This window comes from Cetorhinus maximus, chromosome 1 (assembly GCF_964194155.1).
Source record: "Cetorhinus maximus chromosome 1, sCetMax3.hap1.1, whole genome shotgun sequence".
In the NCBI taxonomy this organism is placed as follows: domain Eukaryota; kingdom Metazoa; phylum Chordata; class Chondrichthyes; order Lamniformes; family Cetorhinidae; genus Cetorhinus; species Cetorhinus maximus.
Genome location: NC_135879.1, coordinates 69,431,529 through 69,449,151, shown reverse-complemented (window position 1 = coordinate 69,449,151; position 17,623 = coordinate 69,431,529). Strand labels below are relative to the sequence as shown.

Here is a 17,623-nt window from a genome sequence, read left to right as displayed (position 1 = left end):
TTGTTTTCTTTTCTATTTTTCACAAGACAAACCCAAAGTTGAGCCAACCCTAACCTATGACTAGGACAAAAGAGATAAGAAACAGCTCAAGAGAAAGAAATACAGAAAAGTAAAGAGCTATGTAAATAGACAGAAACAAAGAACTACAAATCAAGGACTGAAATAATGGGCAAAAACAAACATACATATACAGGAGCAACTGAAAGAAAGAAAAAAGTAGTAAGTTTTTTTCTCAAAAATGGCACTCAGATGAAACTGCAGCCATTTTATTCACAGGCTTCCAGTTTGCTGTTCAGAGAGCAGCAGAAGAAAGGCGTGCTAAAAGTTTAGGCTGATTGAAAAATATTTTCTCGTGATAATTCAGCAAGGCTTCTTGTACAAGATGGTGTACTTCTAAGTGGGAGTCAGGTCTCTCAATCAATCCTCAGTGTTGTAGCCGCATATCTAATCTGCATTCCTATTTTGCAAGGCTATGTGTGAAGGGTGAAGCTCTGCTGAATTCATCCTCATACTTTCACACCTAGCCTCAGAATAGACGTGGATAATTTTTTTTTGCTAATTAGGGCTTATTCTTTTAATTCTTAAAGAGATTACTCATCATTTGAATTTTGGGTCTATGAAATCAATACAAAATTGACAGCAGATTAATGGAAATAGAGGATTTAATAAGTACTTTCTGGTATCACATCTGAGACTAGATATAAACTGTAGCCAGGCCTGGAAAGCAGCATTAGTAAATATGCAAGTCATTACCTTTTCCAGTTCTGCCTTGTTCACAGGAAAAATTGTCATGGATCCATCTGTTTCAGTAGTTACATTGCAAAGTACAACAACATCTTTTATCACCTAAAAATAACAGCACAAGAAAAAATTAAATACACAGTTGTGTCATAGTCGTAAATTCATAGTATTCAATGCTCCGATATGAAATTAAGTAATGAAATACCATAATTGACTATTTTAGCTTGCAGTAATGAGAAAAATCGCCTCCATGGGAAATTTTTGTGATATGATCCACATTAAAATATAGAGGCTGTACTCATTAATAAATATTCTGATCATGGTTTGTTTTAAAACAAAGCTGCTGAAAGAGTTTTATTTTTATCACCATCTTCTGAAGCTGCCTATGATTCATTCAACTTTGGACCATTTAAACACAAACACATCCTTAAAGCCCTAGTGAATTACAGGTCAATTATAAATAGCTTTATTATTTTTATAATCTTTTTCGGTTTGATAAATGGAAGGGGCGTTCTCCCTAATTTGTCAATCAATGTTTTCTTTAAAAACATCATTGAGTAGCTCTTTTCCTATTAACATTTTAAATCACGATTCAGCTAAAGAGTTTTGGCACATCTTTACCTCAATGAAAGTTGCAAGTTCATTTGTGGAAAATCATTTGGCTGGTAACTTTTCAAACACATGCTTAACGTGTGAATACAATGTTCAGAAAGCACCATAATACTCATTTCAAGCAATATTAAACCACGGTGGAGTACGTTTTCGTAGAAATGTGTTTTTTATGGCATTAGATTTAAGCATTGATTTATCCAATGTTGTTATTTTTCTGCTATTGGAATTGTGAAATATGAATTTGATAGCAATGGCAAAAAAAAAATCAGCCAATCAGAGCACACTTGTAGTAAGGGTCATTTCACACTTCACAATCGCCCAAACTGCCTGTTAATTGATAGGGATGTAACAGTTTTGTTCAGCCCGTGGGAAAATGTACAGAAGAGAAAGAACAAATCTTCGTTCTTCTGGCTGGCTGAGATAAATTTAAAGAGCCTAATTAATAGGCTGAGCCACTGCATGCTGCAATGTTTGATGCCATTCTGGTGAAGGAGAAAAACAAACACAATTTTTTAGTGCCACAGTACAACAGAGGAAAAAGCCAAAATTTTCAAAGTTCCATACAAGACTAACTTGGCAGGAAGTATGAAAAACCCACAACCACAACCATCTAGAAGGACAAGGGCAGCAGGCACATGGGAACACTACCACCTGGAAGTTCCCCTCCAAGCCATTCACCATCCTGACGTGGAAATACATCACCGTTCCTTCACTGTCACTGGGTCAAAATCCTGGAACTCCCATCCTCACAGCACTGTGGATGTACCTACACCACATGGACTGCAGTGGTTCAAGAAGGTGACTCACAACCACCTTCTCAAGGGCAATTAGGGATGGGCAATAAATGCTGGCCTAGCCAGCGATGCCCACATCCCATGAATGCATCTTTTTAAAGTTACATAATACAAAAAGGGTCTCAGAAGTAGGATCACAATGTTAGTATATGTTATTACCAAAAAATAAAATTTACATGTAGGGGTGAAACCAAATAGTTGTTACTGATTGCGACGAACTAATGGATTCCAAACTGCCAAAGGTCACTTTCTCAACCAGGGATATATGGAAGCTAAATTACCAGCTCTTACACACTGAAACAGAAAATACATTCTTTAATCCCCACTGCAGTATATTCTTACTTTTTATAGCAAGTTGCTCATCAGAGGAAAGCAATGATGGCAATGTGGTGAAATCCCCCAAGAGGAAAAATCTCTTCCTGAGAAGTGACAGCATGAATAGGCAGGGAGGTTTTTTGAAGATAATGAGTCTGATGCGATTGGAGAAGAATTTAACCAAGTGTGAAAACCATTATGTAATTTGCTGCCTTAGTGCTCCTGGTGGGCAATCTAGCCCACCAGGCCGCCACATCAGAAATTCAAATACACAATGTCGCTGGTTTTCTGGCTTTGACCAATTTACTGACTGAATGAGGGATGCAATGTTTGATGTGTTCTTTTTGGTGTCCTAGTCTAGCAAAGACATCAAGTGAAAAACATCCATCATGGTGAACTCCCAAAATTCCATACAAGTTTATCATTTACTCGTTTTAAATGGTCGGAAAATTGTGTGCAATATTAATATGTAACAAATGTTTGATACCTGCTCCTGGCAGGCTTTAGGAATATGAAGTATGAAAGTAAAGCCTCAACTGTTGCACGCCACATTAATCATACATGTGCTCCATATATTACGTCAGTGTCCATCTGCATCAATTGTCCACAATACTTATGTTCTCAATGCTTGACCATTTAAATGCAACATGAAAACAGGCCATTTGGCCCAAGCATTCTATATCAACATTTACCCACCACCTGAATAAATAGCTGCTTATCGCCTACTGCCATCCCTCAGCCCTCAGGTTAATCAGTACACCTCCATGTTGACTACCACTTGGAAGAAGTACTGCAAATAGAAAGGACACAGACTGACACTGGATGGGGGGTTTAAAGGTCCATCACCAAGAGTGGCTCGGCCATACCACTATTGCCCAAGATGGCCAAGTCCTGAAGGAAAAACCTGCCAGACTGAGTCTGGTGCAGGTGGTGAGAGAACCAGCATGAGGAAAAACATCATCTTGACCTCGTCCTCACCTATCTAACTCTCATAGATGCATCTATCCATAGCAGGATTGGTAGGAGTGACCACTACACTTCACCGTCTTTGTGCAGACGAAGTCCCATCTTCACATTAAGGACACCCTCCATCATGTTGTGTGGCTGTACCACCGTGCTAAATGGAATGGATTCAAATCAGACCCAGCAGTTCAAAGCTGGGCATCCAAGAGGTGCTGTGGGCCACCAGCAGCAGCAGAATTGTGTTTCACAACAGCTGTAACCTTATGAATTGACATATCCTTCCCTCTACCATTACCCTCAAAGCAAGGGACCAACCCTGGCTCAATGAGAAGTATAAATGAGCATTTCTGGAGCAGCACCAAAAATAGATAAATACCTAAAAATGAGATGTCAACTGGTGAAGCTACAACAGAGAACTACATAACAGTAACAGCATGACGGGTCTACAGGATTCCAAAGGATCGATTAACACTCTGCAGTTCTGCTACATCCTGCCATGAATGGTGGTGTACAATTAAACAACTAACCGGAGGACGGGGCTCCAAAATATCACCATCCTCAATGATGGAGGAGCCCAGCATTTTTAAATGACAAGGCTGAAGAGTTTGCATGCAGTTATCTTCATCAATAAGTGCCAAGTGTATAATCCATCTCAGCCTCGTCATGAAGTCCCCAGTATCACAGATACCAGTCTTCGGCCAATTTGATTTGCTCCATATGATATAAAGAAATGGCTGAGTGCGCTGGATACCACAAAAGTTAAGGGCTCCGAAAACATCCCAGATGTAGTCCTGAAGACTTGCGCTCGAGAACTAGTTGTGCCCCTAGCCAAGCTGTTCAAGTACACCTACAAGACTGGCATTCACCTAACAATGTGGTAATTTTCCCAGATATATTCTGTCCACAAAAAAAATGACAAATCCAATCTGGCCAATTAGAGCCCATCAGCCTACTCTTAATCATCAGCAAAGTGATGGAAGGTGTCATTGACAGTGCTATCAAATAGCACTTACCCTCCATTAATATGCTCACTGGTGTTCAGTTTGGGTTCTGCCAGGACCACTTGGTTCTGGAATTTGTTACAATCTTAGCCCAAATAAAAGAGCTGAATTCAAGAGGGGAGGTGGGAGTGGCTGTCCTTGAGATCAAGACAGCATTTGGCTGTGTGTGGCATTAAGGAGCCCTAGTAAAACTGAAGTCCAAGGGAACCATGGGGAAAACTCTCCACTGGCTGGGGTCATACTTAGTACACACTCTGTATGTGGGTTGTGCGTCCCAGCGATTGGCTGATTGAATCAAACAGCATGTTCCTTTGGTTGTTCGTAATAGGCAGAGTACAGACTGTACTCAATCAGCCCGGACTTGAAAAACCCAAAACAAAATATCTACTGTTAGATGTGATTCCTCGATTGGGCAACACTTGCTGAACAACTCTGAGTGTGCTAATATTCACGCCAACAAACAATTTAAGATAACTAGTTAAACTCATAACGTGGCCCATTTATGCTTGCTAGAAGTGACATACATTCATACACAGAGACCTATTCTCTGCAAATAAAAGGAAAATGTGAAGGGATACATATGTCTTGCACTTCTTTTGAATTTTGTCAGGACTGAGAAAAAAAAAAATCACATAATATACCCTGAAAGGAAAAAATATGGATTGTGCTGACTTTGGATCATTACCCATGGTGTGCTGAGGAGACTGAATGAAGAATAATGTTTTGTTTAAGCAGCGCAATACAGTTGCTTCAACATCTTGAATTTAACAGTATAACAGCAGCTGCAGCCAGACTGTGAAAACAATACAGTCCAAAGAGGGAAGAAAGCTGCTCTTTTTGAAACATTTTATCACAATCCAGTTTGTATTTTAGATCTGATAGCTATATTTGAACTCCACACAAAGGCTTCCCACACAATCTACTAATTACATTAAAGGCAGCCAAGATTAGGATGGTTTCTTGAAGAAAAATACCTGGTAGGTCTGTGGTAACAGTTTACCTCATCATTACTGCTATAACCCTGATGTCTTCTAGTGGTTGGACCAAACACCAGCTATTATTGACTTTGTGCAATGAGTGAAGAAATCCAATCTACCCGAACAGGCATTTAGCTAGGGCTGCAGAATTCATTTTACAGAGCAACTGTGTGCTTTTTGAAGCATAATGCTTGGTCTGACCAACTTGGTTTCCGGAATTTCAATAAACAGTGCTACATACATTCAATTATAAAATGCCTCGATGCAACTGTCATTTTCAAACAATTATGAAGAGAGATAGAACAATGATGATCCAAGGGTTTACATCCAAACCGTCATTTGTCACAAGCCAGCACCCATGATCCCCTAGTTTAATAGGGTGTATTTTTTGCCTCTGCATAAGTAAATTTTAAGTATGTGTATCTGGGATGGGAAATTGGGGAAGCGTTGTGGGTGGAGACAGGGTTTACTGGGGAAAGGAGGTTCAAGCTAGGCAAGCAGCCAGGACACCACCCCCAAAACATGTTCAAAAAAATTGCTTGTCCGCCTTCTACAGGGCTCCATAATTTACAGAGATGAGGCTGACAAGCACAGGAAGGGCACCCATAATGCAACTGTCTGCTTCATGCAAAATAGGTGTATTTCCTGTTGATTCCACAAATCCAGCAGGGTCAGTGAAGGAGGACACCCATATTCATAATCGCATGATTACTGCTGTGTATAGGATTTTTGGGGCCATTTGTCTTTCTGACCCTGCAATAACAGGAAAAAGTATAGTTCATGGAAACCCTATTAGTGACAGGAAATTGTATGAAAGCAGTAATGCAAATCAACATGTCAGCGGTAGGAATATCTGCATCTTTTCTTACCTTACAGATTCATGGAATAGTACAGTGCAGAAGGAGAATATTCAGCCCATTGAGTTTGCACTGGCTCTTATGTAGAGCAATCCAGTTAGTCCCATTTCTCCACGCTTACCCCACATCCCTACAATGTTTTTCTCCCTTCGAGCATTTATCCAATTCCCCTTTGAAAACTATTCTTGAATCTGTTTTCATCACCTGTCAGGCAAACCCTAATCACATCTTGGATATAACCTCAATGGAAAGCAGACTAACTAGAATCTGCTCTCCTTTCAGCCCAATGGCAAACTCTCCTTGGAGTGAAACATCATCACTTACCTGGAAACAGACTCTCATCCACACAGCCATGTGAACAAGTAAGTTTGTTACCCATAATGCTTGCGGTTAAGAACAAAACTGAAAGAAACATCTAGGGCGGTATTTATCGGGGCCTGTAAGAGTGGGAAACGTGGCAGTGGGGACGATTTAATTGGGTGGAAGGCAAAATCTCAGTTTCCCGACATCAGGTTGAGCTTCTGAGATAAAGGGGGTGATGTGTCAGCGGCAGAGCAGCCAAGTGGCGGGAACTTATTTACCATTCATTCATATACCATGAATACTCATTAATTGGGAAGCACACCAAATTAAGTCCTTCCTTCAAGATTAAGTCAGTAACACACAGGAATTTCACGCCTCCTGTTTCCTGATAACTTAAAAGTTCACCAGGGGCAGGATTTTCGGGTCATCGGGCGGGATTGGTGGGCAGGCCCGGGAGTGGCTCGGACTACGACTGCGATTTCACGCTGGCTGGCCAATTAATGGGCAGCCAGCGAGAAATGTGCGCTGAAAAGTTCAGCGCTGCCGGGGTGGAAGTAGGAGGAGGCCGAGCGCTGAAGTCAGTGTGGGCGCGGGGAAGAGTGAAATGAAATCTCCCTGAAGCCAGAGAGCTGCCTCAGGGAGCTGAAGAATTTTAAATCCAAAAGTAAACATTTTGAAATTCCGAAAAAAATTTTCACCCATAAGAACCACTCATCTAAACATACTGATGATAAAAATTCTGCCCAAACATTTTTTAAAAATGAATATTGGAAACTTCATCCCGCCCTTGGATGAGGTTCCCTCAAAAATCCAAAGGTCACCTGGCCGATTCACCCGACGTCATCGTGCACTTTCTTACGCCCGATCAAGTCAGGTGCCTGCGGGATGTAAAATTCTGCCCCAGATGAGGTTTTTCAATCTTTGGATCTGCAGTGAGGTTTTGACTTTGACTAACCCAGCAGCAAGGCACTAGCAGGTTTGGGGTCGAGAGGGGGATGAGGTGTCTGAAGGGAGCCAGGTTCTGGTCTATAGGGCTGATCTGTTGTTGCAGTGGTCTCATCCTGTATGCCCAAGGAAGGCAGCTGCACCACACATGGCAGGTCAACAGTCAGCGAAGGGACCTTGAGTTTGAAGCAGGGCAGGTTCAACTGCAGGAAGGGCATGTCATTGGTCTCTGAGGGAGTGTGGAGGGAAAATGAAGGAAGGTGAAAGATGATGGAGGGAGGCTCCAGGATGACTGCAGGAAGGTCAAGGATGAGGATAGGAGGGTCAAGGGTGAGAGATGGAAGTTTGAGGGTCAACAGCTCTGGGTCAAGGATGATGGGGCAAGGAGCAGGGTAATGTTGGGAGTGTCAAGGGAGATGGGGCAAAGCTTGAGGGTATCAGAAGGAAGGTGGAAGTGAATGGGCTCCAGTCGAGGGTCACAGTATTAGTGTCCATTGGCATCACTACTAAGAAACTGCTACCTTTTTGGAGATCAGGTGCTGCTAGGAAACTCTTACCTCACAGGAGATCAGGTTGTTGTGGGAGGAGGGGACTGTCGGATGGGAGGAGTTCTAGCTGTGACCCATGGGAGGGTCATGCATTCCCAGTGGTAAACTGCAGCTGCTTTAGGAATGAAAGCCACGTCAAAGGAGATGTTCATGTCTTTGCCTGCCTTCTTCACACAGTTCACTTTGAGAATCTACAATGGGTCTCATACACCCAATATTTTTGCAACCTCGAGCGGTGGAGAGGATTCACCAGAGGAGGGTGTAGTAACTGAAGGTATAGCCTCTCCTACTGTCTATCAGGAGTCATGTGATTGTTCTTAGAAACTCTGACCAATAAACCCTAAGCGCAGGTAATCCAGGGTGGGGCGGGGGGAGGTGGGTTTTTCTTGTCGAGGACCTGGTTCAAGCATGCAGCATCCGAAAAGCTCTCTGTAATAAAGTTAACTGTTTTTTGTTGAAACTTGTCCGGCATGTCAAGTCATTACATTTAGCAACGAGGGTAAAATAGCTCTAACGCTGCATCTCACCTTGTTAACGTCAAATCTTAAGAAAAAAGAAAAGTATACTAATCAGTCATGCCACTCTTTGGCAGAATTGATCCTTACGATGTGACTATGGAAGACTGGAGCCAGTATGTAAAGCGCCTTGGTTTTTATTTTGTTGGAAACGAAATTACTGCGGAGGAGAAGCAGAAAGCCATCCTTTTGAGTGTATGTGGTAGCAAGACATACAATCTTATCCGCAACCTGACGGCCCTGAGTGCGCCCAATGCTAAGTCCCTTAACAAATTAATGGACTTTGTGAAAACGCATTACCAGCCGAAGCTATCCGTAATAATGCAGAGGTTTAAGTTTAATTCCAGTGTAAGGGCCCGGGAGAGTCCATCGCATTCTATATAGTGAAGTTGATGCAGTTGACTGAGCACTGGGACTTCGGAGACACACACTCAATGATGTGCTGTGGGACCGATTAGTTTGTGGAATTCGCGACGACGCCATTCAGCGCTGTTTACTCGCAGAGGTTGACAGCGATTTGAAGCGCACCCTGGAAATAGCACCAGCCATGGAAAGTGCTGCGAGAGACTCGGAGGCTTTACAACAGGTACAACATGGCGCTGTTCTTCATGTGGGTTGAGAACCTACCGCCGGGCGTGGCGCGAGATCCAGAGACACAACAGCAAAGCAAGAGGCAATTCCTGCTGCCAGAAGCATGAAAAGGCCTAGTTGAAACATTTCAGCAGTGAATCCAAAGTTAATCTGTTATAGATGTGGGGTGACCACGGACCAGACACCTACAGATTCATGGAGGCAGAAAGCCATTACTGCCATAAGAAAGGTCACATAGTAAATCAATGCAGGGCAAAGTCAAAACAGTCCATAAAGCAGCAAACCCATATGATTGAATTGAATAATACAGCAGAACCTGAAGCTGCCGATACCGCGTCTATTCCCTGAACAACGCCCACAACTGTAAAAACCAAACCTATTATTGTCACAATCCAAGTTAATGAGAAGCCACTATTAATGGAGGTAGATACGGGAACCTCAACCACAATAGTGGGAGAGCACACATTTAAATACCTAAATGAAGTTACTGAGCCACTGAACCTGGAGCAGACAAATTGCTAAATTGAAGACATACACTAGAGAATCCATACAGGTAAAGGGCATTGCCACAGTACCTGTGTCTTACAGGCAACAGACGGCTCAGCTTCCAGTGATCATAGTGACAGCTGAAGGACCTGTCTTCTGGGCCGAGACTGTTTACAAAAAATCAAACTTAACTGGTCTGAAATATTTCACTTGGGAACAGAAGGAATTCCTGAACTGCTAATGAAATACGACAGTGTATTTCGTGATGGATTAGGGAAGTAAAAAGGCTTGCAAGCAAAAATGTATGTGGATTCTCAGGTGACCCCATTTCTTTAAGGCCAGACCTGTGCTTTATGCCTTAAAGCAGAAGGTAGATGCAGACTTGTGCCGGTTAGAAAAGCTAGGTACCACCCAACCAATCCAATTCTCGGAATAGGCAGCGCCCACAGTCCCAGTGGTGAAGCCTGACCAAACTATACATTTTTGTGGGGAATATAAATTGACTCTGAACAAGGCAGCCAAACTGGATAAATATCCTATACCGAGGATAGATGACTTATATACAAAGCTAGCTGGAGACAGATCCTTTACAAAATGGGACATGAGCCATGCTTACCAACAGTTAGAGCTGGATAGCACGTCTAGAGGATACGTGACTATCAACACGCACAAGGGTCTTTATCAATATGCTTGCCTACCCTTTGGAGTATCGTCTGCATGTGCAATTTTCCAAAGGACAATGGAGAGTCTTTTGCAAGGACTTCCCCGAGTGGTAATATACCTAGATGATGTCCTGATCACAGGGTGAACTGAAACCGAACACTTGGCCAATCTGGAAGAGGTGATAAGAAGATTCTTGGAAGCCGGTGTATGATTAAAGAAAGAGAAATGTACATTCCAAGTGCCAGAAGTTACTTACCTGGGTCACAGGGTGGATGCCATGGGTTTGCATCTGGTAGAAGAGAAAGTTAGGGCAATAAAAGATGTGCCCTATCCATCTAGTGTAACCGAACTCAAGTCTTTCCTGAGTGTGATCAACTGTTAATGACGCTTCTTGCCAAACTTGTCAACAGTGTTAGCACCACTACACTTGTTGTTAAAAAATAATCATCATTGGTCGTGGAATTCACAACAGGAAGAAGCCTTTGTGAAAGTTAAGAAGCTATTACATTCATCATGTTTATTGGTACACTACGACCCATCGAAAGAATTGGTGTAACATGTGATGGCTCTCCTTATGGTGTGGGAGCTATGTTATCACATAGAATGGAAAATGGATCAGAAAGGCCAATTGGCTATGTCTCAAGAACCCTCTCCGCAGCCGAGAAGGGTTATTCCCAGCTAGAAAAGGAAGGATTATCAGTAATATTCGGAGTGAAGAAATTCCACCAGTATCTGGATGGATGACATTTCACCATTGTGTCAGACCATAAACCATTAGTGGGTTCATAAGTTATTTATAATGGATAAAGCCTTTCTGCCTATAGCATCAGCAAGAATACAACATTGGGCTTTGATATTATCTGTGTATAAGTGCACCTTTATGCACCATCCAGGCTTGCATATTGCAAATGCAGATGCACTCAGTCGTCTCCCGTTACCAGATAGCATTATACATGCTCCAGTGCTGCAAGAAGTTGTGTTTGTGCTGAATTTCTTGGATTCTTCACAAAGCAAATTAGAAATTGGACAGACAGAGATCCAATTTTGTCACGAGGCCAAGGCCTTGTATTGCAAGGGTGGTCAAATTCACCAGTGTCTGAAGAGATGAGACCATTCCATGCCCAAAAAACAAGGTTAAGTTGTCAAGACAGAATCTTGTTGTGGGGATCAAAAGTTGTAGTCCCTTCACAAAGAGAGAACCACTCTTGACAGAGCTTCACAGTGCGCATCCAGGCATATCAGAGATGAAAATGCTTGCACGAAGTTATATATACTGGCCGGGCATTGACAGCAACATTGAAAACATGGTCAAGCACTGTCCCCAGTGTTGGCGACAACAGAATTTGCCTGTTTCAGCTCCACTGCATCCATGGGAGTGGCCTGGTTGACCCTGGTTAGACTACATATCGATTATATAGGACCATTCTTAGGTACCATGTTTTTATTGATCGTAGATGCACATTCTAAATGGATAGACGTGTATGAATTCAGATCCCTGGCATCGAGCATCAGTATCGAAAAACTGCAACATAGTTTTAGTATACATGGCTTACCGGAAGTCATAATTTCTGACAATGGTACGGTCTTTACCAGTACAGAGCTTCAGAGGTTCATGAGTTTAAATGGAATCAGACATATTAAAACAGCACCATATCATCCCTCATCAAATAGTTTATTTGAAAGAGCTGTGCAAACTTTCAAGTCTGGAATGAAGAAGTTATCAGAAGGTACTCTAGAAACTCGACTTTACCGCTTTCTTCTCAATCATCATACGACACCTCATTCAACTGCGGGTTCAACGCTGTTCTCAATTATTGATGGAACACCGCCTACGTACAAGGTTAAGTCTGGTGTTTCCAAACTTAGAGGCGAAGGTAGAGAAGAATCAGAGTAATCAAAAATTAAATCATAATATTTATAGAAAGCTCGCAGATTCACTGTAGGGGACACAATTTTTGTGCGGAATTTAGGAAGTGGACCTTGTTGGGTTCCCGGTACAATTGTCTCAGAAACTGGTCTCTTGTCCTTTCAGGTGGGAGAAAAAGGCTGAATTGTTTGAAAACGTGTGGATCATCTTAGGAAGAGAGAGACATTCCAACAACCAGCTTTTCGGCCTGTGATTAACCTCGAACCATTAATCCCTGAGGTAACAGATTGACCTAGAATAAACATGCCCGATGTCTTTGTAGAGTTGCCAGACCCTGAACTTTCACTTTCTAATGGTGTATCTGCTGCAGTTCCTGATCATGTTGATCCTGTGGAAGGACCTCAAGTGGTAGAGCCACACCGCTCTAACCGAATAATAAACCACCCCAGAGACTTAAGCTTTAATCACCTGAGTTGTATAAATGTATATGTTTTTGGATGTTCAAATGTATTTTCCAGTGGTTGGGCGGGCCTGGCGGACAGGCCCAGGAGTGGTCGTGAAACCGACCGCCACCCGCGATTGGACTCCAACAGCGATTTCACGCTGGCTTGCCAATTAACAGCCAGCCAGTATGAAACGCGTGCTGCAGTGCTCAGCACTGCCGGGTTAGGGGCGGGAGAAATGCAAGGGCTAAAGTTCATGCATGCGCGAGGGTGTGCACAGTAAAAGCTCCCTGAGGCACAGAGCTGCCTCAGGGAGCTGAGGATTTTCCAAATAAAGAAGAAAGATATTAAAAGTGTTAAAAAAAACATGTCCCCAAAAAGGTTTTTTAAAAATATCTGGTCAAAACTTCATCCCGCCCGTGGACGAGGTTTCGCCAAAAACCTTTTCACCCGCCCGCCAACTGAACCTGTGGGAACCACTCCATTGGCAGTGAAAATTTTGAATCAATTACTTCATTAAGGGCCTTAATAGGCCACTTAATTGTTGGCGGGCGCGCTACCGACTCCTGCGTGTGCTGACTGAAATATCGCGCAAGTGTGTGATGACATCGGGACACTGGTTCGGGCGGGCGCTTGCCCATCCGACAAGCACAATATTCTGCCCTGTAAATAGAAACTGTAAAAAAAACTCAAGGGAGAGGAAATGTAGTAACTGAAGGTATAGCCTCTCCTACTATCTATCAGGGGTAAGGTGATTGTTCTTGGTGGCTCCAACCAATGAGCCCTAAGCGCAGGTAATCTGGGGGGCGGATTTTTCTTGTTGAGGACCTGGTTCAAGCATGTAGCATCTGAAAAGCTCCCTGTAATAAAGTTAACTGTTTTTTGTTGAAACTTGTCCGTTACATCAAATCATTACAGAGGGTCTTGGTTGCAAAACAACACAGGCCACAAGGCCAACAGCTGACACCAGTCTAAGGGGAGGGAGGTCAGGAAAAACCCAACCAGGGCTGTCTTCATCGCAAAAGAGCACTGGCGCATCAGCGCATTTTCAGAATGTGCACCAGCCACCTCCAGATGTCTGAGAGGTTATGTCAAAAACAGTTAAGCTTTCATGGGAGGTGGTTACTGACCTTTGTGCACTCCTACAACAAGACCTGCAGCCCCGTGGCTTTGGAGGGAATCCCACGCCTGTTGCCCACAAGGCCATTGTGGCCCTAAACTTCTACACCACTGTCTCATTTCAGGGCTTCACCTGAAGTGTGTGGCATTTCCCAGGCTGCAGCACCTAGGTGCGTACAGGAAGTGACAAGTGCCCTGTTCAGAAGTGCCAATGAATTCATCAGATTCGGAACAGATGCTGATAGTCGGGCCACTACAGCGGTTGGCTTTGGGGCCATCAAGCGGTTCCCACAGGTACAGGGTGCAATTGACTGCACACACGTGACCATTAGGGCTCTCAGGGAACTGCCAGCTTCATTTGTAAATTGTAAGGGGTTTCACCCTTAATGTTCAAATTGTCTGTGACCACTGGAAAAGATTAAGCGGGCGTGGTGCTTATTTCCCAGGGAGCTCTAATGACAAAAACATCTTTAAAAACTCCCAGCTACCAAAGCTATTTGAGGCCCTTGCCCAAGAGCAAGATTGGATCATGGGTGACAAGGGCTATCCCCTCAGAACATGGCTCATGACACCAGGGTTCCCCTGAACCCTGCAAAGCAGCGTTACAATGTTGCACACAGCTCAACAAGGACAATCATAGAGCAGACAATAGGGTTGCTCAAAATGCGCTTCTGTTGCCTTGAGTGGTGCGGCAGAGGCTTACAATATGCACCACAGAGGGCGTCCAGGATTGTCATCATCTGCTGTGTCTTGCACAACGTGGCATTGCAAAGGGGAAAGGAATTGTCAATCGAGGACATGGAGGAGCTGATAACCTCCTCAGATGAGGCTGACAGGGAGAAATACGAGGAAGAAGAGGGCAGAGATCTCATGCAGCTAGCCCAGGGCCATGCAGAGATGTGCCAGAGCTGTCAGGTACAAGCTCATCTTCAATCATTTTGACCACAAGGGATGCTGACCATCATTTCCTCACCTACAAACCACCTCTGCCTCCCCTGACTGTGTGCCCACCTCTGCCTCCCCTGACGTGTGCTCACCTCTGCCCCTAGAATTATGGCTTTTAAAAAATATTCCTGCAGCACTCTCTCAAGCCCCATAAAAAAAACAAAGGCCCTGGATTTCCACAGGGATGCCCTTATCCCCACCTGTAACTTCAGGACAGGAAACTGGCAGTCTCCCGCCCCACAAACAGCTGCTTATGCTGCTTCTTCAAGGGCACTGCTGATCTGTCATTAATGTTAGGGCAAAAGATTAGGACCAGGATTTTACAGCTCCTACCACCTGGTGGGATATTACGGTCCCGCCGAACTGAACGGTGATTTAAATGGCTCACCGCATCCGCTGGGGGGAGACATGCTGCAGTGGGGCTGTAAAATCCTGGCCTAGATGTTTATTGGCATCTTTACGTCTATGAGAGTTGATGAACTAACAGCAAACAATCCATTTAGGTGGGATGTCTTCATTTGTTGCATTTTTGCTGATGGCTGTGATGGCCAATCCTTAAGGGGCAGGGTCTTCCACAAGCACCGTACATGAAGCTGACAAGTGAATTTTATGGGTTGTTGTTTTCAGTTCTGTAGCCACTGGTTGTTATGCTAGTGCATACCAGCCCACAGGAGGTGTTGCCATTTCCCTCTTTCGCCAGCTAATGATTCCGAGGTGGAACAGTTGATGTTCAGGCCCTTCATGTTACACTTACAAATATCCTTGAAGCAAAGCCTTGGGCCCCACTGGTCATCTGGCTCTGGATGGCTCACCATACAAAAAGGTCCTTTGGTATGCGACCATCTTCCATACTGTGGATGTGACCGATCCACTGAAGCTGCCTCTGTTTGATCAGTGCCAACACATTTGGAAGCTCGGTCTTAGAGAGGACTGCCGTGTTCGTGATTCTTTTCCTGTCAGAATGATGTGCCGCGGACAGTGAAAATCGAAATTATTGAGCTTCTTTTCCTGGCAGTCAGCAGCACCTAGGAGAGTGCAAGAGGAGGACATTGGGACAGGCAGTCAGAGGCACCTAGGAGTGTATGAAAGGAGGACCCTGGGACAGGCAGTCAGCAGGACCTAGAGGAGAGTGCGAGAGGAGGACACTGAGACAGGCAGTCAGCAGCACCTAGGAGATCTAGTCTAACTAGAGGATCTAGCATCTAGTCTATACTCAAGTAGGAGTAAGGGCAAAATAAAAGCAAGGGTCCATATTCTATTTAGTTAAGGTATGTCTGGGGAGCTCAGTCCTGTGATTTACATATCCTGCGCTATGTGGGAAATCCTAGACTGGCGGTCCAGATGACCGTGTGTAGGAGGTGCCTCCGACTGGAGCAACTTGAGCTCTGGGTTTTGGAGCTTGAGCGACAGCTGGGGGCACTACGGTGCATTCACGAGGCTGAGAGGCTCATGGATAGCACATTTCAGGATATGGTCACCCCTCAGCTTAAGGAAGTGCAAGCAGAGAGGGAACAGGTGACTGCCAGTTTTTTTGCCTTGGAAAACGGTGAGAGCGAGAGTTCCTCTGTGGAAGCCAACCAGAGCCAAGGCCATAGCACTGTGGGTGGTCCAGCTGTTAAGTGGGGGGAGGAAGTGTGGAAAGGCAATAGTGGTAGGGGATTGGTTAGTGAGGGAAGTAGACAGGCACTTCTGCGGCCATAGACGTGACTCCAGGATGGTATGGTGCCTCCCGAGTGCCATGGTCCAGGATGTCATGGAACGGCTGCAGGGCATTCTAAAGGGGGAGGGTGAACAGCCAGAGGTCATGGTCCATGTTGGGACCAATGAGTTAGGAAGAAAAAGAAATGAGGCGCTGCAAGCAGACTTCAGGGAATTAGGTAGGAAATTGAAAAGCAGGACTTCAAAGGTAGTAATCTCCAGATTACTCCCGGTGCCACACAGTAGTGAGCATAGGAACAGAAGGATAGAGCAGATGAATGCATGGCCAGAGAGATGGTGCAGGAGGAAGGGCTTTAGATTCCTGGGCCATTAGGACCATTTCTGGGAGAGGTGGGACCTGTACAAGTTGGACAAATTACATCTGAACAGGAACAGGACCAACATCCTCAAGGGGAGGTTCGCTAGTTCAGTTGGGGTGGATTTAAACTAAATTGGGCAGGAGGATGGGATCCTGAAAAGTAGTTCAGAGGGGAGAGAAGCTGAGATTGAATTAGAAGTTAAAACACTAGTAAGTGAGTCTGGAAGGCAAAGGAAACATAGGCTGGATAAGAAAGAAGTGAGTTCAGCAAGGCTAAATGGAAGTAATTTAATGCAAGGAGCTTGTGGAATAAGACAGACGAGCTGAGGGCACATATAGGCACATGTGAGTATGATATCATAGCTAAGACCGAGGCTTAGCTGAAAGAAGGGCAGAATTGGCAGCTCAACGTGCCAGGTTGTTCAGACGAGAGAGGGGGATAGAAAATGGGGCGGGGTTCACATTATTGATCAAGGAATCAACTGTAGCAGTGAGGAGGGATGATACCTTGGCAGGATCATAAAATGAAGCCAAATGGTTAGAAGTAAAAAACACAAAAGGGGCAAACACGCTCTTGGGTGTGTACTATAGGCCCTCAAACAGTCAGGGAGAGATAGGGGATCAAATATGTAATCAAATTTCAGAGAAGTATAAGAATAAGGCAGTAATAGTAGGGGATTTTAAATACCCAAATAGTAACTGGGATAGTTTTACTGTGCAAGGTAGGGAGGAAGCAAAATTCTTAAATTGCATCCAGGAGAATTTTTTTAGCCAGTACGTAGAAAGCCCAACAAGGGAGGGGGTAGTTCTGTATCTAACATTCAGAAATGAACCCAGGCGTATCACAAGGGAGCATTTTGGAGATAGTGACCAAAACGTACTTAGATTTAGGATAGTTATGGAAAAAGGATAAGGTTGAGC

The 17,623-nt window shown here is 44.1% G+C and overlaps 1 protein-coding gene across 5 annotated transcripts in view; it reads right to left on the bottom strand.

Moving 5' to 3' along the window:
* The window catches only part of afap1 (actin filament associated protein 1), a 284,152-nt gene that overhangs the window by 82,780 nt on the left and 183,749 nt on the right, over positions 1-17,623 (bottom strand). For 4 of the 5 annotated variants that reach the window (XM_078542197.1, XM_078542224.1, XM_078542234.1 and 1 more), the window contains exon 7: positions 754-846. The exons of the other annotated variant lie outside the window; for it this stretch is intronic. In XM_078542197.1, coding sequence (XP_078398323.1) covers positions 754-846 — 93 coding nt within the window. The remainder of the gene's footprint in view (positions 1-753; positions 847-17,623) is intronic. 5 annotated transcript variants of the gene reach the window in all.